Source organism: Nyctereutes procyonoides, unplaced genomic scaffold (genome assembly GCF_905146905.1).
Source record: "Nyctereutes procyonoides isolate TBG_1078 unplaced genomic scaffold, NYPRO_anot_genome, whole genome shotgun sequence".
Lineage (NCBI taxonomy): Eukaryota > Metazoa > Chordata > Mammalia > Carnivora > Canidae > Nyctereutes > Nyctereutes procyonoides.
Window position 1 is genome coordinate 54356536 of NW_026575131.1, and position 20411 is coordinate 54376946.

Consider the following 20411-nt stretch of genomic DNA (forward strand, 5'->3'; position numbering starts at 1 on the left):
TACCACCACTTCTTACCTCTCCATGCCTCAGCTTTTCTGTCCAATGGGGACAATATAAGACTCTACTTCTTTTGTTTTGGGTGTTTTTTTTTTTTTAGAGATTTTATTTATTTATTTGACAGACGGGGTGAGAGAACAGAAGTAGGAGGGAGGGGCAGAGGGAGAGGAAGAAGCAGACTCCTCACTGAGCAGGGAGCCCAACATGGGGCTCAATCCCAGGACCCCTAGATCACGACCTAAGCCCTTCTGCTTTTGTTTTAAGTTTATTTATTTATTTGGGGCACCTGGGTGGTTCTGTGGTTGAGCACCCGCCTTTGGCTCAGGGTGTGATCCCCGGGTCCAGGATCGAGTCCCACATCAGGGAGCCTGCTTCTCCCTCTGCCTGTGTCTCTGTCTCTCTGTGTGCCTCTCATGAATAAATAAATAAAATATTTTTTAAAAGTTTGTTTTATTTTTAGTAATCTCTATGCTCAATGTGGGGCTCAAACTCACGACCCTGAGATCAAGAGTCACAAGCTCTTCCGACTGAGCCAGCTAGCCTCCCCAAAGTTCCACTTCTGAAGGTGGTGGTCGGGATTAAATGAGGTGACAGATGGAAAACACTCAGACCAGCACCTGCCATATTCTGAGTGCTCAGGAAATTTTAGCAGCTGTTGTCATAACTTTCATAACTACTAAAATCACTGTTATTTTTTCCAAAATTAATTAATTCAATAGTAATTAAAATTAACATTAAATTATTACTATTGTTGGGATGCCTGGGTGGCTTGGCGGTTTAACCCCTGCCTTCAGCCCAGGATGTGATCCTGGAGACCTGGGATCAAGTCCTGCGTCGGGCTCCCTGCATTGGCCAGCTTCTCCCCTCTCTGACTGTGTCTCTGCCTCTCTCTCTGTGTCTCTTGTGAATAAATAACATATTAAAAAATTTATTACTATTGTTATTGAAGTACTACTACTATTTTAATAACCAAAGGAATTTCTAGCCTTCAGATAAAGGATCAGAAGTTTGAGAACAGGGATCCCTGGGTGGCTCAGCAGTTTAGCACCTGCCTTTGGCCCAGGGCATGATACTGGAGTCCCAGGATTGAGTCCCACATCGGGCTCCCTGCGTGGAGCCTGCTTCTCCCTCCCCTATGTCTCTGCCTCTCTCTCTCTGTGTCTCTGATGAATAAATTTTCTAAAATATTTTTTTAAGATTTTATTTATTTATTCATAGAGATGCAGAGAGAAAGAGAGAGGCAGAGACACAGGCAGAGGGAGAAGCAGGCTCCATGCCGAGAGCCCGACATGGGACTCGATCCAGGGTCTCCAGGATCATGCCCTGGGCTGCAGGCGACGCTAAACAGCTGCGCCACTGGGGCTACCCCCCCCCCCTTTTTTTTTAAAGAAAGTTTGAGAACAATGCGGCGCCTGGTGGCTCAGTTTGTTAAGTGTCCAACTCTTGACTTGGGCTCAGGTCATGATCTCAGGGTTGAGGAATTAAGTCCTGTGTTGGGCTCCAAGTTGAGTGTGGAGCCTCCTCAAAATTCTCTCTTCCTCTCCCTCTGCCCTGTCTCCTGCTTGCTCTCTCTCTCTCTCTCTCTCTCTCAAAAAAAAAAAAAAAGTTTGAGAACAAGACCATTATACCTTACCAACAGGGTAATGACGCTACTTCAAATTTACCTACTTTGATTAGAGAACTTGACAGGATTCCCAGGCTGCCATAATACAAATTGTTCTCCTGAGTTAAAACTGCCAGTTCATATTCATCTAGGGAAAAAACCGAACAAGACAGAACATTGAAATGAGGGTCATTTCAATGGACAAAAGTATAAAAAGTATAGAAAGCTTAACAAAAAATTACCCCAGATTCCACCATATGGACCAGGGGTCAGCAAACATCTTCTGTAAAGGACCAGATGGTAAATATTTTCTGCTCTTCTGGTCATGTGATATGTTTATAATGTTTAACTCTGTGAAAACAGCTAGAGACAGCTTGTAAATGAATGGGCGTGATTTTGTTCCAATAAAACTGTATTTACAAAAACAGGTGGTGGGCCACATTTGGCCCTTAGGCCATGGTTTGCTGACCTCTGACTTAGATAACCCCGGTTAAATGTTTTAGGAAACATCTTTTCTGGTAGTCTTGTATTCATGGCATCATATTCTGGAACTCTCTCAAGCTTTCTAAGAAAAAAACTTAATTGTCTTCTTTCATGTGTATGAATGTACCCCAATGGGACTATAACTAACTTAACCAGTCCTCCATGGATGGACATTGAGGTTGTTTTTGGTCTTTGGGGACACAGAGTTTCAAGGAACATGGGACACCATTAAAAGTTTCTGTGAAAGGGTCAACCGAATCTAGTGCATATTTTTATTCTTAAAAAAAAAAGAAGGGGAGCTTTCAGAAAAAGCAAGGCTTAAGTTGAAACTTGGGGAAAGCATCTGGTGTAGAAAAGCAGAAGTGTGTTTGCAGAGCAAGGAGCTAATGAACCCAGCTCAGGGCTTCCCAACCTTGGCCTGAGGTTTGGGGCCAGATTCTTCTTTCGGGGGTGTTGGGGGGGCGCCTCGTGTATTGTAGGATGCTGGGCAGCATCCTGGGCCGCCACCCAGTGACTGCTGATAGCACATCCCTAGATGAGACAACCACAGTTGTTCCAGGTTGAGGAAATGTGGGGTTGCTATTCAACAGGTATAACATTTCAGGGGCGCAGGATGAGTCCGTTCTAGAGCTCGGCTGTGTGTCATGCCTGTAGTTAATACTGCACCGGACACTTCACGATTTGTTAAGAAGGCAGATCTCCTGTTACGTGTTCTCACCACAGTGGAATAGAACATGAGGTGTAGTGGAAGAGGTGGGTGGCAGAGGGAGTCACACTGTGACAGGATGCCACTTACGTACAAGCAAACGATCTGTGCGATGCTATGTTCTCAGCAGATCCGTATTTAGTACACGCTGTGTGTCTTTCAACGGGGTGTCTTTCTCCCCGAATTCCTAACCAGGGTTACCTCCAGGGAGCCAAAGAGGACCTGGGTTTAGGGAGCCACTCCAAGGGACTTTATTTTTTCTATTTTTATTATAATTTTTTTTTTAAGAGACAGAGAGTGAGCAGGGTCGGGGGGACAGAGAGAGAGGGAGAGAATGAATCTCAAGCAGATAGTGGAGTCTGATGTGGGTCTCGATCTCACGTCCCCAAGATCATGACCTAAGCCAAAATCAAGAGGCAGGTGTGTAACTGACTAAACCACCCAGGAGTCCCAAGGGATTTTAACTGTACTTGTGATATTTAAAAAAATTAATAATAATTTAAAGGGCCATGCACTACAAGTTTTAATTATAAGACCATTTTATATCATGAATTTCTGTAACTCTAAGTTCATTTTATTTTAAGATTTTTAAAAATTTATTTATTCATGAGAGACACACAGAGAGAGAGAGGCAGAGACACAGGTACAGGGAGAAGCAGGCTCCATGCAGGGAGCCCGACGTGGGACTCGATCACGGGTCCCCAGGATCACACCTTGGGCTGAAGGCAGCACTAAACTGCTGAGCCACCCGGGCTGCCCTCTAAGTTCATTTTAAACAGCTACAGGGACATAGTTGGGAGGATATAACACGATGATCAGCAAACAGGGGAGATACTGACTTAGGACCGAAGTGACACCCCCCCCCCCCGCCAGCCCTCAGTGTGTCTCACTATTTGCCTCTATGTTTCCAACTTGGGAGCTGTCGGGGGAGAAATATTAGTCTGGTGAAGTTCATCTTTCAGGACAGCAGCAGGACATTATAGTACCAAAGAAAGCCTGAGATGCCGGCACCTGTGGGGGCTCAGTCGGTTAAGCATCTGCTTTCAGCTCAGGTCATGATCGTGTGGTCCTGGGACTGAGCCCCATGTTGGGCTCCCTGCTCCCCGGGGAGCCTCCCTTCTCCCTTTGCCTCTCCCCTGCTCGCTCTATGTCAACTATGTATTTATTTAAATAAAATATTTAAAAAAAAAGAAAAGAAATCCTGAGATGCCATCTGTTATAGGTTGAAATGTGTCCTCTCCAAAAAAGATACAGCATAGTCCTAACCCGCAGGACCTCAGAAGGTGACTGTATTTGGAGATCAGCTCTTTACAGAGAGGATTCAGTTAAAATGAGGTCATCAGAGTAGGTCCTAACCCAGGATGACTGGTGTCTTTGTAAAAAGGGGGTGGTTTGGACACAGCCGTGCACAGAGGGAGCACATGGTGGTGAGGACAGCTGCCTGGAAGCCAGGAAAACAGGCCTGGGGCAGATCCTTCCCTGGAGCCTATGCAGGGAGCACAGCCCTGCTGACAACCTTGACTTCAGACTTCTGGCTTCCAGAACCATAACAGTTTGGGGGCATTTGTTGTAGTGGCCCCAGAAAGCCAACACCCAATTCATATTTCACTTCATGGTGAAAAGGTACAAAAGTTTATGCCAAGAGTTTTCCTCAAATGTGAAACAATCACATTTTGGTTCAGGTCTTGTTTGGTGTGGTTTGGTTTTGGCCGGACTGGATCTAGCGGGTCAGTGGTTAGTAAGGCCGGTATAAGGCACTTCTAGAAAGCTACCCATAGGTTGGGCACGCACTGGCGGCCACGCTGTAGATGGTGACGTTGGCCTCAGAAATGGAAGAGAGCAAGGTGTGGGGTCCTTCTTTCACCTGGACAGGGTAAACCAGCTGACCTGTGAGACAATAGGGCAGAGTCGTGAGCAAAGGGACCCTCACTGCTGAAAGGCTGAGCGATCCCCGCCGCCTGCCCCAACCATTAGTGCGTGACTCACATGATGCATAATGGAGGGAAACACAGCACCAAGGTGCTTGGCTATAAAAGCATCATGCAGAATGAGCTTGGGTTCGAGAAAACCAACCCTGTGTGCCCCATGGGACAGGAATGTAGCACATCGTTGGCTGCAGGGTTCACAGAAAATGCTGTCTTGCATGCTGGAATGCCTTTTGCTATATGGGCATATAGCTGGGGCATATGGGCTGTCTTGCACAGCATGGAATGTCTTTTGCTATATGGGCAGCGTGTAAGGAATAAGAGCTTCCCTTCTCGAATGAGCTCCCCAAATGGAGGGGAGCCCTGAGCCCTTCTCTTGCACGGGGCATGGGGCATGGTATTCAAGTGGCCTGGCTGGTGCTCTTGCAGCCACACCTATGTCCAAGGGCCTCCCTGGTGGTATCCCTTCCCCGGGCAGCGTGGAGGGGCTGCTGTTTGCTTCTCATCTCATGCTGGCTGGCGGGCAGGGGCTCATGCAGTGTGGGCATTGCCCCGATTCCTCAGCGAGGCAGCCAGAGGTGCTGTGCCATTTCCCGAGTTCTCTCTGGACAGGGGAAGTCCAAGTGGACAGCCCCGAGCGACGTTCCAGAGTTGCTAACCTTGGCACCCAAACAAGACCTGTGGTTCCTGGAGGGGAGACTTGGGGCTCTGCCCTGGGTGACTGGAGGGTGACTTTCAGAACCTGCCCACGCGGCCCTAAAGACTCCAGGAAGTGGAAACTGGGGCAGGGAGAGAGATGGATGCAGTGAGAGCCCCGAGAGTGAGAACGGGCTGGTCCCCATCTGCTCGAGGCAGGGGAGAGACAAACCAGCTGTGCTCTCCCCCGCCCAGAGGGGGACCTGGGCTTGGGTCTCACTCACCTGAGTTTCTGGAAAGCAACAGGCTCCTCTCAAACCAGAAGATCAGGATGCCCTTCTGGCCGGGGGTGATGAGGATGTTAAGGGTCCCGTTGTAGTCAAAAGGCAGCCCAAAACTGAAGTTCAGGGGGTGTTCCGAGTAGCTGAATCTAGCCTAAGAGGAAAAGCCCCCTGCATCTGGGCCCGAGAAAGAATCTGGGCTCAGCAGTAGCAGGGGGCTGCGTGCTTTGCTACTGGATTTCCTACAAACATTATCTGGGCCAGTGGGTCTCAGTTTGGGGCGATGCTGGCCCCAGGGGATGCTGGGCAGTGTCCAGGGACATGTGGGGCCATCAGGACTGGGGGTGCTCCTGGCAGGGAGTGGGTGAGGCCAGGAATGCTGCTCTATAACCCGCGGTGCCCAGGATGGCCCCAAAGAACTATTCCTCCCACAACGTGCACAGTTCCCCGGGCTGGGGGGCCAGAGACCCAGCGCCTAGGGCAGGATGGCTGGTGCCCCCAGCTCAGGCTGTGTCATGCACCTGCTGCCTCAGGTCCCCAGTCTTGAGGGGCTGAGCCACCTGGTGGCAGAGTAGCCAACTGAGGTGACATGCCCAACATGAAGGAGGGCAGCCTTGGATCGCTGACAGGTGAGGCCAGAGAAAGTGCTGAGCCGGAGAAAGCGTCCCTCCTCAGGGCTGCTGGGTCAGGTATGGGGCGCAGCTCACTGCAGAGGGAGCCCCAAACCAAAGGCTCCACCAGTTTCAGGCACTAGGGGGCCGAAAGTAAAGGGAGACTGGGAGTGGAAAAGTACTGGGTACTGAGCTCCACACAGAGAAACCTGCCCTGCAGCTCTCCTCCTCTGTGAGAAGGTGGAGGCACCTCGACGGGCCCTAAGAATGCAAACGTGCAGGGAGTGAGCCTCGAGGGACACTGCAGCACATCGACACCCACCCCATCCCTGGAGTATGGAGACCTGCCAGCCAAAGCCTGTGGGCAGGCTGGGAAATCATGCATAGCCTGCAACCCTGGATACTGCGGTCACTCCGGAGCAGGGCAAGGCCCCGGGCACTTCAGGCAAATGAGGGCACTCTGGGCAGGGACAGGACCTAGGAGAGGGTGGGGGCTTCAGCCATGCAGGTCAGCCCAGTGTCTCCCTGACTGCAGGGCTCCCCGAAACTCCAGAGCTGCACATCCTACCTGGGTGCTGACCTACTTAATCTTTTTCTGCCTTAATCGTTTTTCTTCAAATGTGGTTTACATGGACTGACTCGTCTTCTTAACTTAGTCTTATTCTAAATGATATCTGTGAGGTCACAAGTTTCATGTACTGATTTTCTGAATACACATGAAAATAATCACTAAACAAAGACTTCAACACGAAGCATTTACAGCCATCTTGTCAGCGATATGTGCATCAAACTTTGTATTTTATCCTTGGTGTTCAGCACTGTGCTTAGCACCTCCTAGACACTACGTAAATATTGCCAAGTGCATGACTGTATCAGCAAATGAGAGGGGGAGGGGAGTGGTGGGCGTGTGAGTGGGTAGATGGGTGCATGGATGAACAGGTAGGTGCACAGGTGGGTGGATGAATGGATGGATAAGTAGGTAAATGGATGGATGGAAAGATGAAGGATGGATGGATGGACAGTTGGATAAGTAGGTAGGATATATGGATGAGTGGATGGATGGATGGATGGTTGGATAAGTAGCTAAGATATATGGATGGGTGGATGGATGGTAGGATGGATAGATGGATGGATAGATGGATACATGAATGGATAGATGAATGAAAACCTAGATGGATTTCAGATATGAAAATCCAAGTGTGTAACATAAAGACTCCTAACTCTGGGAAACGAACTAGGGGTGGTAGAAGGGGAGGAGGGCGGGGGGTGGGGGTGAATGGGTGACGGGCACTGAGGGGGGGCACTTGACGGGATGAGCACTGGGTGTTATTCTGTATGTTGGTAAATTGAACACCAATAAAAAATAAATTTATTATAAAAAAAAAGAAAATCCAAGTGTGTGACTCTTAACAAAAACCTGGCTTGGGGCAAAGGTCACTTAAATCTTTCTTCCCAGTCCACAAAGTTACTCACCTTCCCTTGATCAATGAGAAGCAGCCCAACCTGTGACAAGGAGTGAAAGTAGAAGATTCCACCCAAAGACCCAACTAGTTCTGCCTGTGAAACAAACAAAAAACATCACATATGAATAAACCATTAAGGCGTCTGATTTAAACTCCAAATTACCTCATAAGCCAGAATGAGGGAAAGTCTTTTTAGTTACGATCTATTTCCCCTCTATGGAAATGTAGCATGTAGGACAGAACCTTGAATGAAAATACCTTGGTTTGGGGATGTTGGGAGGAAGTGGTGTGACCTCAGACTGCTAGACGCCTGCTTAAAGCCTTCACTCCTGCTGAGATTCCTTATTTTTGGTGGGTCTGCAAAGTGCCCAGAAGCCAAGTTGGAGCATGAGGCCACAGGCCCTATTCTAGGGACAGTGGGCTAGCCCATCTGGCTGCCTCCAGACATCTTTCTCTCCAGAAAGACTGCTGTTTTATTTAAGCCTCTTGGGTTCCTAGGGGGAGTTTTCCATCATAAACAGTGTTGTGGACTGAACTGTGTCTTCCCCGAATGTTCATATGTTCAAGTCCTAACACCTGCCTTAGTCCATGTTGGCTGCTCTCACAAAGTGCCACAGAGAGAGTAGCTTAGAGACAATACAAGTTCGTTGCTCACAGTTGTGGAGGGCTGGAAATCTGAGATCAAGGTGCCAGCACAGCCAAGAGAGGGCCCGCTTCTGGGTTATGTTCTTATGGGTTACTGTGTTCCCACATGGCAGAAGGAGGCTAGCAAACTCTCCATGGCTCCCTCTTTCAGAAGGGCACTGATCCCCTTCACTGGGACTCCATCTTCATATTCTAAACACTCCTGGGGCACCTGGATGGCTCAGTGGTTGAGCCTCTGCCTTCAGCTCAGGGCATGATCCCAGGGTCCTAGGACTGAGTCCGACATCAGGGTCCCCTCAGGGAGTCTGCTTCTCCCTCTGCCTATGTCTCTGCCTCTCTGTCTCTCATGAATAAATTAATAAAATCTTTAAAAAATAAATAAACATGCCCAAAGGCCCCAACTCCTAATACAATCACATCAGGCATTAGAATGGCAACATATAAATTTGAGGGGGGGGAGACAAACATTCAAATTAGCCCCCCGTGGGATGGCCCTTGGGGGTGGGGCCTGTGGGAACTACGTAGGTTTAGATGAAGTCATGAGGGTGGGGCCCCAATGATGAGGTTAGTGCCTTTATAAGAAGAGACACCTGGAGGCCCTGGGTGGCTCAGTGGCTGAGTGTCTGCTTTCAGCTCAGATCACAAGCCGGGGTCCTGGGATCGAGCCCTGCATCAGGCTCAGTGGGGAGTCTGCTTCTCCCTCTCTCTCTGTCCCTCCATCTGCTCGAGCTATCTCTCTCAAATAAAGAAAATATATTAAAAGGAAGACGAGATACCAAGCGTTCTCCCTTCGTCAGGTGAGGACACAGTAAGAAGGTGGCCATTTGCAAGCCAGGAAGAGAGCCCTTACCAGGAGCTAAATCCCCTATTGTCTTGATCTTGGACTTTCCAGCCTCCAGAACTGTGAGAAATAAATTTCCATAGTTTAAGTCACCCAGATCGTGGCATCTGTTACGGTGGCACAAGCTGACCAAGACATATGGTCAATCCATCCCAGCTGGCATGGGTTGCTGGGCTTCCCAGTGGCCTGCTCATCACCTCCCCAGCAGACACCCCAACTCCTTCCCTGCTTGTGGAACTCCAAGGGGATGAATCATGACTGCTCAGGAGTCTCAACCCTCTGGCCTCGAAAACAACAATAACCCTACGTACGTGCACACACACGTACACATTCACACACACAGCGGATAGACTGTTGTATTTATAACTGGTGTTTGAGTGAGAGGACATCAAGGAGAAGAGTAAACTTCACACAGGAGGAATGCCTTTTCAGTTGTACTGAGGACGGATGGATTGTGTTGGGTGGAATTATGGCCTTGTTAGTGTCTTTATTTGGAGAGTAAGTATGGTTGAAGGAGATGCGGATGGCCGCCCAGCGACAAGGGGTGGACTTGTGTTGGTTCATTTTGTGTGTCAGCTGGACTGAGCTAAGGGATGCCCAGGTAGCTGGTAAGACATTATTTCTGTGTGTGTTTGTGAGGGTGATTCTGGAAGAATCATTTGATTCAGTAGACCCAGTGAAGATCACTCTCACCGGTGTGGGTGGGCATCACTCAATCCATTGGGGTCCTGCATAGAAGGAAGAAGGGGAGGTAAGGTGTGAATCTGAGATCTCTTGCATTGAGCTGGGATGCCCATGTCCTCCTGCCCTCAGACATCAGAGCTTCTGTTCTTGGGCCTTCAGATGCCAGGACTTACACCAGTGGTTCCCTGGTCCTTCAGCTTTTGTACTTAAAGGGAACTATGGAACCAGACTTTCTGGTTCTCCAGCCCACAGATGGCAGATTGTGGGGCTTCTCTGTCCCTTAACCACGTGAATCAATTCCTATCACCTATTTGTCTATCTACCTACCTACCACCTATCAGTTTTTTTAGCCATGATTGATTTCAACTAAGCGCACATGTTAATTCTGAGTCCTAGGCCTAATTTGGATGAAAATATGTGGTCACTTAGGTTCTAGGCTCCCTTGGGAATCTTGGGCAGGGCAGAGAACCTGCATTTGGGACACTATGAATGCTCAAGAGCAGAGCAGACTCTTTCTGCTTTCCTTTACACATCCCTCCCAAGTGTTTGGGGACTCGGGACTCTCTCTGCATCAGAATAAAACTTTTTCATCTCTTTGAGCTCCCAAGGATCCCGTCCACTTCAGCATGTCCTCTCCCTCTTCTAAGGATACCAGTTGTTGGATTTAGGACCTACTTTGATACAGTATGATCTCCAGTATGATCAACACAGTATGACCTCTACGTTGGGCATGCAACCCACTATAAACCCACTTTGTCAATCTGCAAAGACCCTATTTCCAAGTAAGGTTTACACTCTGTGCTTTTGGATGAGTATAATTTGGGGAGGGTGGGAACTGACCCAGGACAGTTCTCTCATCTGTGTAATTAGAATGATGATGGCACCTGATGGTACTGATCTTTGGCTGGGCCTGGGGTTAAGTGCAGACTTTACCATGGCACCAGGTTTATTTACATAAGTACTCCTAAAAAACCTCCTATGACCTAGAATTTTCCCTACTCTCCCAGCGCCTTAGGCTCCTAAAGAGAGAAAAGCTCTTGTTCACACAGTGATAGCTAATTATTCCTACCATGCAGATTACTCCTACCATGCAGAAGATAAACATATATTTGTTTTTGTTGTTCACTTTTTTATCAAATTGAACATACCTGTTTTTCATAGGCAAACTTCTGAAATCTGAATCCCCCATTGTTTGAGAAATATATGTAGGTCTGAGATATTTGATCTCCGTGCAAATAAGCAAAAACTGAGTTACTTATATCCTGGAATAACACACACAGAGAACAGTCTCTTTAAAAGGAGATACAGGGTTAGAGGGGTTGGGGAAATATTATTTAAGGGTACAAGCTCGCAACTGGTAGATAAATAAGTTCGAGAGATCTAATGCACAGCATAGTGATTACAGACAACGATACCATATTAATACATTTCAAAGCTGCTAAGAGATTCATCTTAACTGTTCTCATCACAAAAAGGCAATGATGATCATGTGGTGGAGGTTTAGGTTTAGGTGGTCATCATATTGTGGCCTATAAATGTATCAAATCAACACACTGTACACCTTAAATTTATACATGGTTGTATCTCAATTATATCTCAACTGAAAATAAAGGAGATAGAGGCCCATGACCACACTCCCGGGCATTTATCCCAGAGATGAAAACTTACGTGCAGACAAAAATGAATGTTCATAGCAGCTTTATTAGTAATAACCAAAAAGTGAGAACAACCAAACCCACTCCATGGAATATTATTTGATAAGAAGAGGGAATGGATTAGTTACACGCTATTGGTGGGTTGAGTCTCCAGAGCATTTTGTGAAAAAAGCTAATCCCCAGAGTTCGATATTGTACGATCCCATGTATAGATAGAACATTCTTGAAATGATGAGATTATAGAGATGGAAAATAGATTAGTGTATGCCAGGGGTTAGGGACAGCAGGGCAGGGATGTAAGGAGAGCTATGGGGTCATTGAACAGTCTAGTGTTTTGAGGGCAGTAGTACTTCTGTGACTTCACACATGTGATAAATAACACAGAATTAGATCCACCCATTATTTCCAGGTCAGCTTCCCAGTTTGAGTTTATTATAGTTACATAAGACAGAACCATTGGTGAACAGGGTGTGGGACTTCCTGTACGGTCTATAAATATTTCATAATAACAAGTTTAAAAAAGGAAGGTAGGTGGATATATTCCTAATGTGTCAGCCAGGTGATCCCATTATCTCAGGTCCTCTTCTGAACCCTGAGGAAGGGACACTGCCCAGGTCCATCAAGGAACCTGATGTCCCAGCCTTCATGGATTACTCTGTCCATGTTTTCATTCATTATCTATGTTTAAAATAGAGTAAAAAATTGACGGTCTACTCACGACGCAAAAGGGATGTCCACTATAACAACAATTGTCACCAGAAACATGTGAAACAGGGTGTTCTATACCTAAAAGGACAAGATCATTGTAAAAAACGTGAGTTTCCAGGACGCCTGGCTGGCTCAGTCAGTGGAGCATGTGACTTTTCATCTTGGGGTCATGAGTGCAAGCCCTATATTGGGCATGCAACCCACTATAAACAAACCAACCAACCAGTCAACAAACCATGAGTTCCCTAAATTTCAGGGGAAAATATAAAGCAGGGTTTCTCGACCTTGACACTACTGACATTTGCGTCCAGATTGTTGTTGGTTGAGAGGCTGTCCTGTGTGCACTATACTATGTCTCTGCTAACTGGATGCCAGAAGCACCCTCCCCCAGTCTTAACAACTAAAGATATCTCCAGATATTGCCAGGTATCATCTGGAGGGCATTCCTGTCACAGTTGAGATCCAATGGTTTTGTGGGAACTCTTAGGACTCTGCCAAAATGGCAGGAAGGGCTCCTTTCTCTTAGGGAGGCATTCTTTTTTAATTCTATTGTAAAAGCAGAAGCTTCAGCTCCAAATAAAATATACACGTGGCCAACAAGACAGGAAAAGATGCTCTCAACATCACTGATCATCTCTGATCAGTCACCCATCTCTGTGGGTGGCCCCCCACAGAGAACGACCTGGCCCTACAGGTCAGCAGTGGTGGGGTTGAGAAACCTTGAACTGACTCCTTTGTTTTATTTTTTAGGTTTTTTTAAATTATGATTTTATTTATTTAAGAAGGAGGGGGCCTTAAAAAGGAACGAGCTGCTGACACACACTAAAATGGGGAGGAAGCTCCAAAACATGATGCAAGAGATGCAAGAGAAGCCAGCACAAAAAAAGTCACAGAGTGTGTGATTCCACGTGTGTGAGATGTCCAGAACAGGCTCATCCAGAAAGACAGGAAGAGGGTATATGGTTGTCAGGGGCTGGGGAGGGGGTGGGATATGACTGTTGATGGGGACAGTCTTTCTTCTTGGGGTGATGGAATGTTCTGAAACTAGACAGTGGTGATAGTTGCACAACACTGTGAATGTACTAAATGCCACTGAATTGTACACTTTAAAATGGTTAAAATGGTCAGTTTTATGTGAGTGTTATACCCTCCCCCCAAAAAGGAAAAAGAGGCATAAAGTGTGAGAGAGAAAAGAACTGACGTGGAGGTCAGGAGGGGGATGGAGGACTGGACAACAAAGCAAGAGCAAGCTCATGGGTGAATTTTGGAGGGAGGGATAGAGAGGGAGGAAGTTGGGAGGGCTAGGAGGCAGTTTGGCTGAGGGTGGTCGGTTCTGCTGAGAATGGATGGACTCGAGGTTTGGAGGCAGCTGCACGTTTGGTGTGGATGTGACAATTGAAGACATGGTCCCCAGATCGGTCAGAGCAGGTGTCTGTGGCTTGTTACTACAGACCCCAGCAGAAGCCCTGGGGGCCCACGCCACCTGGGTTAGGTACATTCTCTACCTGCTCACCTGACACTGCACCTGTGCCCAGTTCCCCCACCCCCCACCCCAGGCACCATTCACTCAGCATCATCCGGTCACCTGGTTGTTGAGGGTCATGTCCAAACTAAGGTGTGGTTCCTCTGCTGTGCTCTCTGTCCCTCCTGGGGACTGTCAGCCCCTCACCTGCCAGGGTTCAGCAAGCACCTGGCAGGCAGGGCACTGGCTGGGCAAGGTTCCCCTTCCTAGGATCCACAATCCTTCGCCAAAACCAACGTAAGTGAAGCAAAAGAATAAGGAACGAATTGCCAGATGGTGATCGACTAACCCTCCCTTGTGGCTCTCGACTGAGGAGATTTTGGCTCCCAGTGAACACTGGGTGACATCTGGGCACATTTGTGGGGTCAGGATGCAGTGGGGGAGAGGTGCTCCTGGCAGGAGTGTGGATGGGGCCAGGGCTGCTGCCCCGCATCCCTACAGTGACCAGGGAGCCCCCCCCGCCAGAGAATGACCTAGCCCTAAATGTCAGGGCTGGGGTTGAGAAACCTTGAACTGACCCCTTTCTTTTCTTTTCTGGTTTAAAAAAATTTTTAAGGGATCCCTGGGTGGCGCAGCGGTTTGGCGCCTGCCTTTGGCCCAGGGCGCGATCCTGGAGACCCAGGATCGAATCCCACATCGGGCTCCCAGTGCATGGAGCCTGCTTCTCCCTCTGCCCGTGTCTCTGCTTCTCTCTCTCTCTCTCTCTGTGACTATCATAAATAAATAAAAATTTAAAAAAATTTGTTTTAAAAAATATTTTTCAAGATTTTATTTATTTAAGAAGGAGGGGGCAGGAACAGAGGGAGGGAAACAGGCAGACTCCACTGACAGCAGAACCTGGTGGGGGGCTCAATCTCATGACCCTGAAATCACAACCAGGGCTGAAATCAAGAGTCAGATGCCCAACCGTCTGAGCCCCCCTCAGGTGCCCCAAACTGACCCCTTTCTCATCACAATGGGTACCCAAACATCCTTCTTTTCTAAAGAATGGCACCTCCCTTGTCTTCATTCTTGACCTCATCCCCTTGCCTCCTAGTGACGGTCCTCTTCTTTCACTCTCTTCATGCGGCTTATCTTCTCTCCTATTCCCTGTCCCTAACGGGCAGTAGGTGAGACCGAATATTCTTATCTCTCAGCCTTGTCACCAAGCTTGTATGAGTCATTCCCGGCCTTCCTCCATCCTCTCTGGCATCCACTCCAACGCAATTCCCATCAATGTCCTTGACTTACTCCAGTCACATCAGAGCAGGCTTTTGTGGTTTGTAACTACAATCCCTGACACTAGGTTCCCTACAACCCTATATTCATTTGAGCCCTACATTCAGCCCTACAACCAATATTCATTTGAATATATTTTTTTAATTTTTATTTATTTATGATAGTCACACAGAATGAGAGAGAGAGGCAGAGACACGGGCAGAGGGAGAAGCAGGCTCCATGCACTGGGAGCCCGATGTGGGATTCGATCCCAGGTCTCCAGGATCACGCCCTGGGCCAAAGGCAGGCGCCAAACCGCTGCGCCACCCAGGGATCCCTCATTTGAATATTGAATATTGAATTCATTTTGAATTTTAAAGGACGAGGCAGTGTCTTGGGGCACGACATCCAAGTAGTGGCATTGTTTGCATTTCGAAAATGAATAACCTGTTCTTGGATGTTGGCGGGTTGCAAAAAAATATTTTTAAAAATACAAAACACATGTACCTATAGATGTGTTCCAGTAATTGGCTTCATAATTGTAAATATAGACTTTTCGACTGACTACTAACAGCAGTACTGAGCCAGCGATGTGTGCCGATGTTACTTCCGGTAGGCCAGCCTAGAAATAATGACACACAGAGTATCAGCAAGCGCATCCTTTCAGACATTTCGGGAAGTAAGACGTTGAGATGCAGATTTAAGAAACCTGTGTGCCAGCAAGAGCTGTTTGGTTCCTAGGTGTTGGGAACTGAATATTTGGGGTCAGCTGGAACAGAAACTGAGAGCCTGGAATTGGTGTTTGGTGCCCTCGGATACCTCCTCCTTCCTTATCAATTCTCCTTCTTCCTTATCAAAACTTTTTCTGAGGATAAAGCCTAAAGTGTAAATCATGGACGATGAAAATACTTGATAAGTGTGTTGCTTATAAGAGAAACCTTGGCATTTGAATAGATGGCAAAGACTTCTTTAGTTGTAGGGGCCAGTGGTAGAATTTTTCAAGATGTTACTGAGAGAGTAAATAAAGGTTTTTCTGTTTTGGTTTAGGACAATTTAGGGAGGCCCTGAGATTAGTGCACCTAATCTATCCATTCACAACACACAAACCATTACAAGGAGCATTTCCAACAACTCTTCTTTGGGGGGAGGGGGGAACCTATCTTAGTAATAAGAGCAGAATAGAATCAACCCTTCTGGCTTAGAAATTGCTCTCAATGTCTTTACTTTGTAATGTAATATACTTTACATTGTAATATAAGCCCTCAAACTAACAAAAATGGACTAGTGTGATTTCCAAACTGTATCTTCCACCAAATGTTACTTATGTTGAGAATCCTTCAGGTGATCCAGTAAAATAACTACCTTCATTGATGTAGGGATGGAAAGTGGAAGGAGACTACTTCTGAAATTATCTCTCGTGAAAAAAAGTCGTCTTCTGAAACAGACAATAAAAGAGTTAAATTAGAACAATTTCACACAAGAAAAAAATATGACATCAGGCACGCTAAAATGGTCTACTCAAACAAAACTCCTTTTTAAAAAACATTTATTTTAGGAGGGGTGCACACAGGAGCAGGAGGGAGAGGCAGAGGGAGAGAGAGCTCCATATTTGGCTCCCCACTGAGCACGGAGCCAGACATGGGGTTCAATCTAAGTACCCTGAGATCACAACCTGAGCCGAAATCAAGAGTCAGATGCCCAACTGAATGAACCACTCACGTGCCCTCCCTCCACCTTTTTAAAAATGAAATTTAGGGGAACGCCTGGGTGGCTCAGCAGTTGAGCGTCTGCCTTTAGCTTAGGGTGTGATCTCAGGATCTGGAATCGAGTCCCACATCAGGCTCCTTGCATGGAGCCTGCTTCTCCCTCTGCCTATGTCTCTGCCTCTTTCTCTCTGTGTCTCTCATGAATAAGTAAATAAAATCTTTTTAAAAAAACGAGATTTAGGGCAGCCCCAGTGGCACAGTGGTTTAGCGCCGCCTGCAGCTCAGGGTGTGATCTTGGAGACCTGGGATCGAGTCCCATGTCAGGTTCCCTGCATGGAGCCTGCTTCTCCCTCTGCCTGTGTCTCTCTCTGTCTCTCATGAATAAATAAATAAAATCTTTAAAAAATAAAAAAATAAAAAATGAGATTAGGTTAGGTTCTATGTATTCAACTATCTATCATCTTTCATCTTTGCATGAGTAAACCTCTATAGACTGGGTGTTTGACTTCTTGAAATAACATTTTTAAAAAGTCATGTCACCTGACCATATCAAATATAAAATTACATAAAATGTACATTAAGTGACAGCTTGCCTTACATAGGATGCACTCCACTTTTGTCACTTATATGGTTCTGATCCCACTAAAGTAAAAGGTTTCAGACCAGGAATGTGTATGCATGAAAGAAACAATGTGTTCCCTCAGGCAGAAAACGTTTAAGAAGTGAAAGCCATCCATGAACATGGTATATTGCTTCCTTCTCCAGATCTCTTTCTCCTGCTCCCTCCAGCAGAGTTTTATGGTTTTAGACAGAAAGGAATTGCTGAGTTAATTCTTATGTGTCTTAAAGCTTTGGTTGCTATTTGGAATGATGTTTTTTCCTAACTGCCTTTTCTGAGCATCCATGGCTAGTTTATAAGAGAGGCGTTGATGTTTTCACTGTCCGTGTTGTATTTGGCCATCTTGCTACACTCAGTTGTTCCTTCTGGTAGCTGATACTCTTGGATTTGGCTAATGTTGTCTCTTCCTTTCCAATGTGTTTTACATTTCAAGTTTTTCTCCTGTCATATTGCACTGGCTGGGACCTTTGATACAAGTTGAATGAAAATGGTATTTATTTTGAGTCTCATCGGAAAGAGAGCATGTGTGTGCACAAGCTAGGGATATAGGGGTTGGTGGGATGGAGGGGCAGAGGGAGAGGAAGACAGAGAATCTCAAACAAGCTCCACGCCCAGCATGGAGCCCAATGCAGGGCTCCATCTTATGATCCTGAGATATGACCTGAGCCAAAATCTAGAGTCAGGTGTTTAACCAACTGAACCACCTAGGCACCCCTGAGGTGAGTATTCTTTTTTTTTTTTTTAATTTTTTTTTTAAATTTATTTATTTATGATAGTCACACACACAGAGAGAGAGGCAGAGACACAGGCAGAGGGAGAAGCAGGCTCCATGCACCGGGAGCCCGACGTGGGATTCAATCCCGGGTCTCCAGGATCACACCCTGAGCCAAAGGCAGGTGCCAAACTGCTGCGCCACCCAGGGATCCCTGAGGTGAGTATTCTGAACAAGAGTTTTCTGAACTACTACAAGGTTTTCACCTATTTTGATCTTTAAAAAAAGAACCAAAACCACTAATTGATTCATGCATCTGCACATGTTTATTGGATACCAGGCTCTGGCGACATAAAGATGACCAAGCATTGCTTCTGCCCTACAAGACCTTCTTTAGTTCACTAGGAAAAAAAATACAAAGAAACAAGTTTGGGGTTGAAATCAATATATAGTGTGGCTCAGTTTTCCAGGAACTGGAGCTATTAGAAACCTAATTAAGAATCCAGAAGTAAAAAAAAAAAAAAAAAAAGAGAATCCAGAAGTAAGTAACAACAAACTTTAGAACATGCAAAACCAACACTATGTTGTTCACAGGCTAAAGGTCAAATGCCTCACTAACATGCTTTCCTCCAAGGTTTATATGGTCTGGATTTAGACACAACTTTAAAACAGTAAATTAGAGGGGCACCTGGGTGGCTCAGCTGGTTAAATATCTGACTCTTGGTTTTGACTCCGGTCAGGATGTCAGAGTTGTAAGATTGACCCCTGTGTCAGGCTCTGTGCTTCTCTCTCTGTCATATAAATAAATTAATTAATAAAATTAATTAATTAATTTAAAAATGTTTGAAACAGTGAATTAGAAAGTAGGGGACTCTCATGCCAGTCTTGCAGAAGATGGCATGCTGGCAGCAAAATAGGAGGTCTATAAACAAGGGAAAGAAAACGGGAAACATGTTTAAATTAGACATATGATATTATAGCAAAAAATAACTGTCAATTCCAAAGGCAGTGGCTGCTGGCATCAATCAGAAATCAGAAATGCTCTCACTCAGAAATCTTGAGGGGCTACCTATATCCTGTAGGATCGCAGGCAAGACATCTTAACTGGTCTACAGGGTGGTCCATGATCTGAGCTCTACCTGTGTCCCTACCCCAGGGCTCCCTGGCCTTGGCGCGGCTGACATTGGGGCCACGTGACTCTCTCTCACAGGGGGCAGTTCTTTGCACTGTAGGAGGCTGAGCAGCATCCCTGGCCTCTGCCCACCAGATGCCAGTAGCACCCCCAGTTGTGACAACCACCAATGCTTCCCGCTGTTGTGCAACCTCTCCTGGGGGGGGGGGGGGCAGGCCCAGAATCCTCCCCTCTCACTAGCTTAGATTTCAGTTTTACACTCCAGCCTTACACATATTGCGTCCCTCTTTCACGCCACCTGATGTGGCCTATGCCCCCTCAAAGCCAACTCGTATTCATCCTGGGAGGCACTCAGTCCTTACGCTGAAAGACAGAAGGCCAACTCTTAGCCAAGTAGAGCTCTGTGTCCGTCTCTGGGCTGATGCCCCACTGTTTCTCCCCAGCCAAGGTTCCACAACTCAATTCATTGCGTAACTGATGCCCTTTCCTCCATGCAGCCTTCCTTGATTCCCTTCCAGACCCTTCCTCCTCTGAACCACTAGATTTCATGTACTACTTTCCTACCACTGTCTCCCTCCAATGCTGCCTCCCTGGTTTCTCACTGCACCACAGCCTCAGCCCCTCAGTTGCGTCCTTCTGCCATCTCCCCTCTCTGCTTTTAGTGGCCAACAATTAGTGGCCCTCTAGAAGAGACATCAGATTGCGCCACTCCCCTCCATACCCTCTGGTGGCTTCCCCCTGAAATCCAAATTTGTCACCACACCGTACAAAGTCCCATGTGATCTGATACTGTTGACATCTCCTTTTGCTCCTCCCCCAATCACTGCACTTGAGCTGTTCCTCCCAACAATTCAAGCCAGGTCCTGCCTTGGGGGCCTTTGCACACGTTGCCCCTGCCACCTGGGATGCTCTTCCCCCTGACTGCAAGAAGAAAGGACATTCTAGGGAGAGGTTCCAGGTGGGACAAAGGTCTCAGGAAGCATACACATGAGCAACATAAACAAGTTACAAATTTAGGTTAACTGCCAAGAAATGGGATTTTTGTGTCTGAGAACGTGTTCAACATTTTGACAGATTCTCCAAAACTGCTCAGATACACTTAGCCTCATCCCCATTTGCCCTCATCCTCACCAACACTGTAGGTGAAAAGTGACATTTTCACCATTTTATTGGGCATTACAGAATGTGTCATTTCCAGAAGCTGCTGGAATCAGAATTTGTCTCACTCCAATGTGTTCTGGGTATCTCATTTAAGGATGTTATGCTCTAAACAGGGGGTCTGGC

The 20411-nt window shown here is 46.7% G+C and overlaps 1 protein-coding gene across 1 annotated transcript in view; it reads right to left on the reverse strand.

Moving 5' to 3' along the window:
• Positions 1-20411, reverse strand: part of CATSPERD (cation channel sperm associated auxiliary subunit delta) — a 52115-nt gene that overhangs the window by 26687 nt on the left and 5017 nt on the right. Inside the window, exons 4-11 of the mRNA XM_055344866.1 lie at positions 16321-16393; positions 15466-15580; positions 12250-12317; positions 11025-11138; positions 7717-7800; positions 5636-5786; positions 4582-4677; positions 1667-1749 (exon numbers count right to left, since the gene is read on the reverse strand). Coding sequence (XP_055200841.1) covers positions 1667-1749; positions 4582-4677; positions 5636-5786; positions 7717-7800; positions 11025-11138; positions 12250-12317; positions 15466-15580; positions 16321-16393 — 784 coding nt within the window. The remainder of the gene's footprint in view (positions 1-1666; positions 1750-4581; positions 4678-5635; positions 5787-7716; positions 7801-11024; positions 11139-12249; positions 12318-15465; positions 15581-16320; positions 16394-20411) is intronic.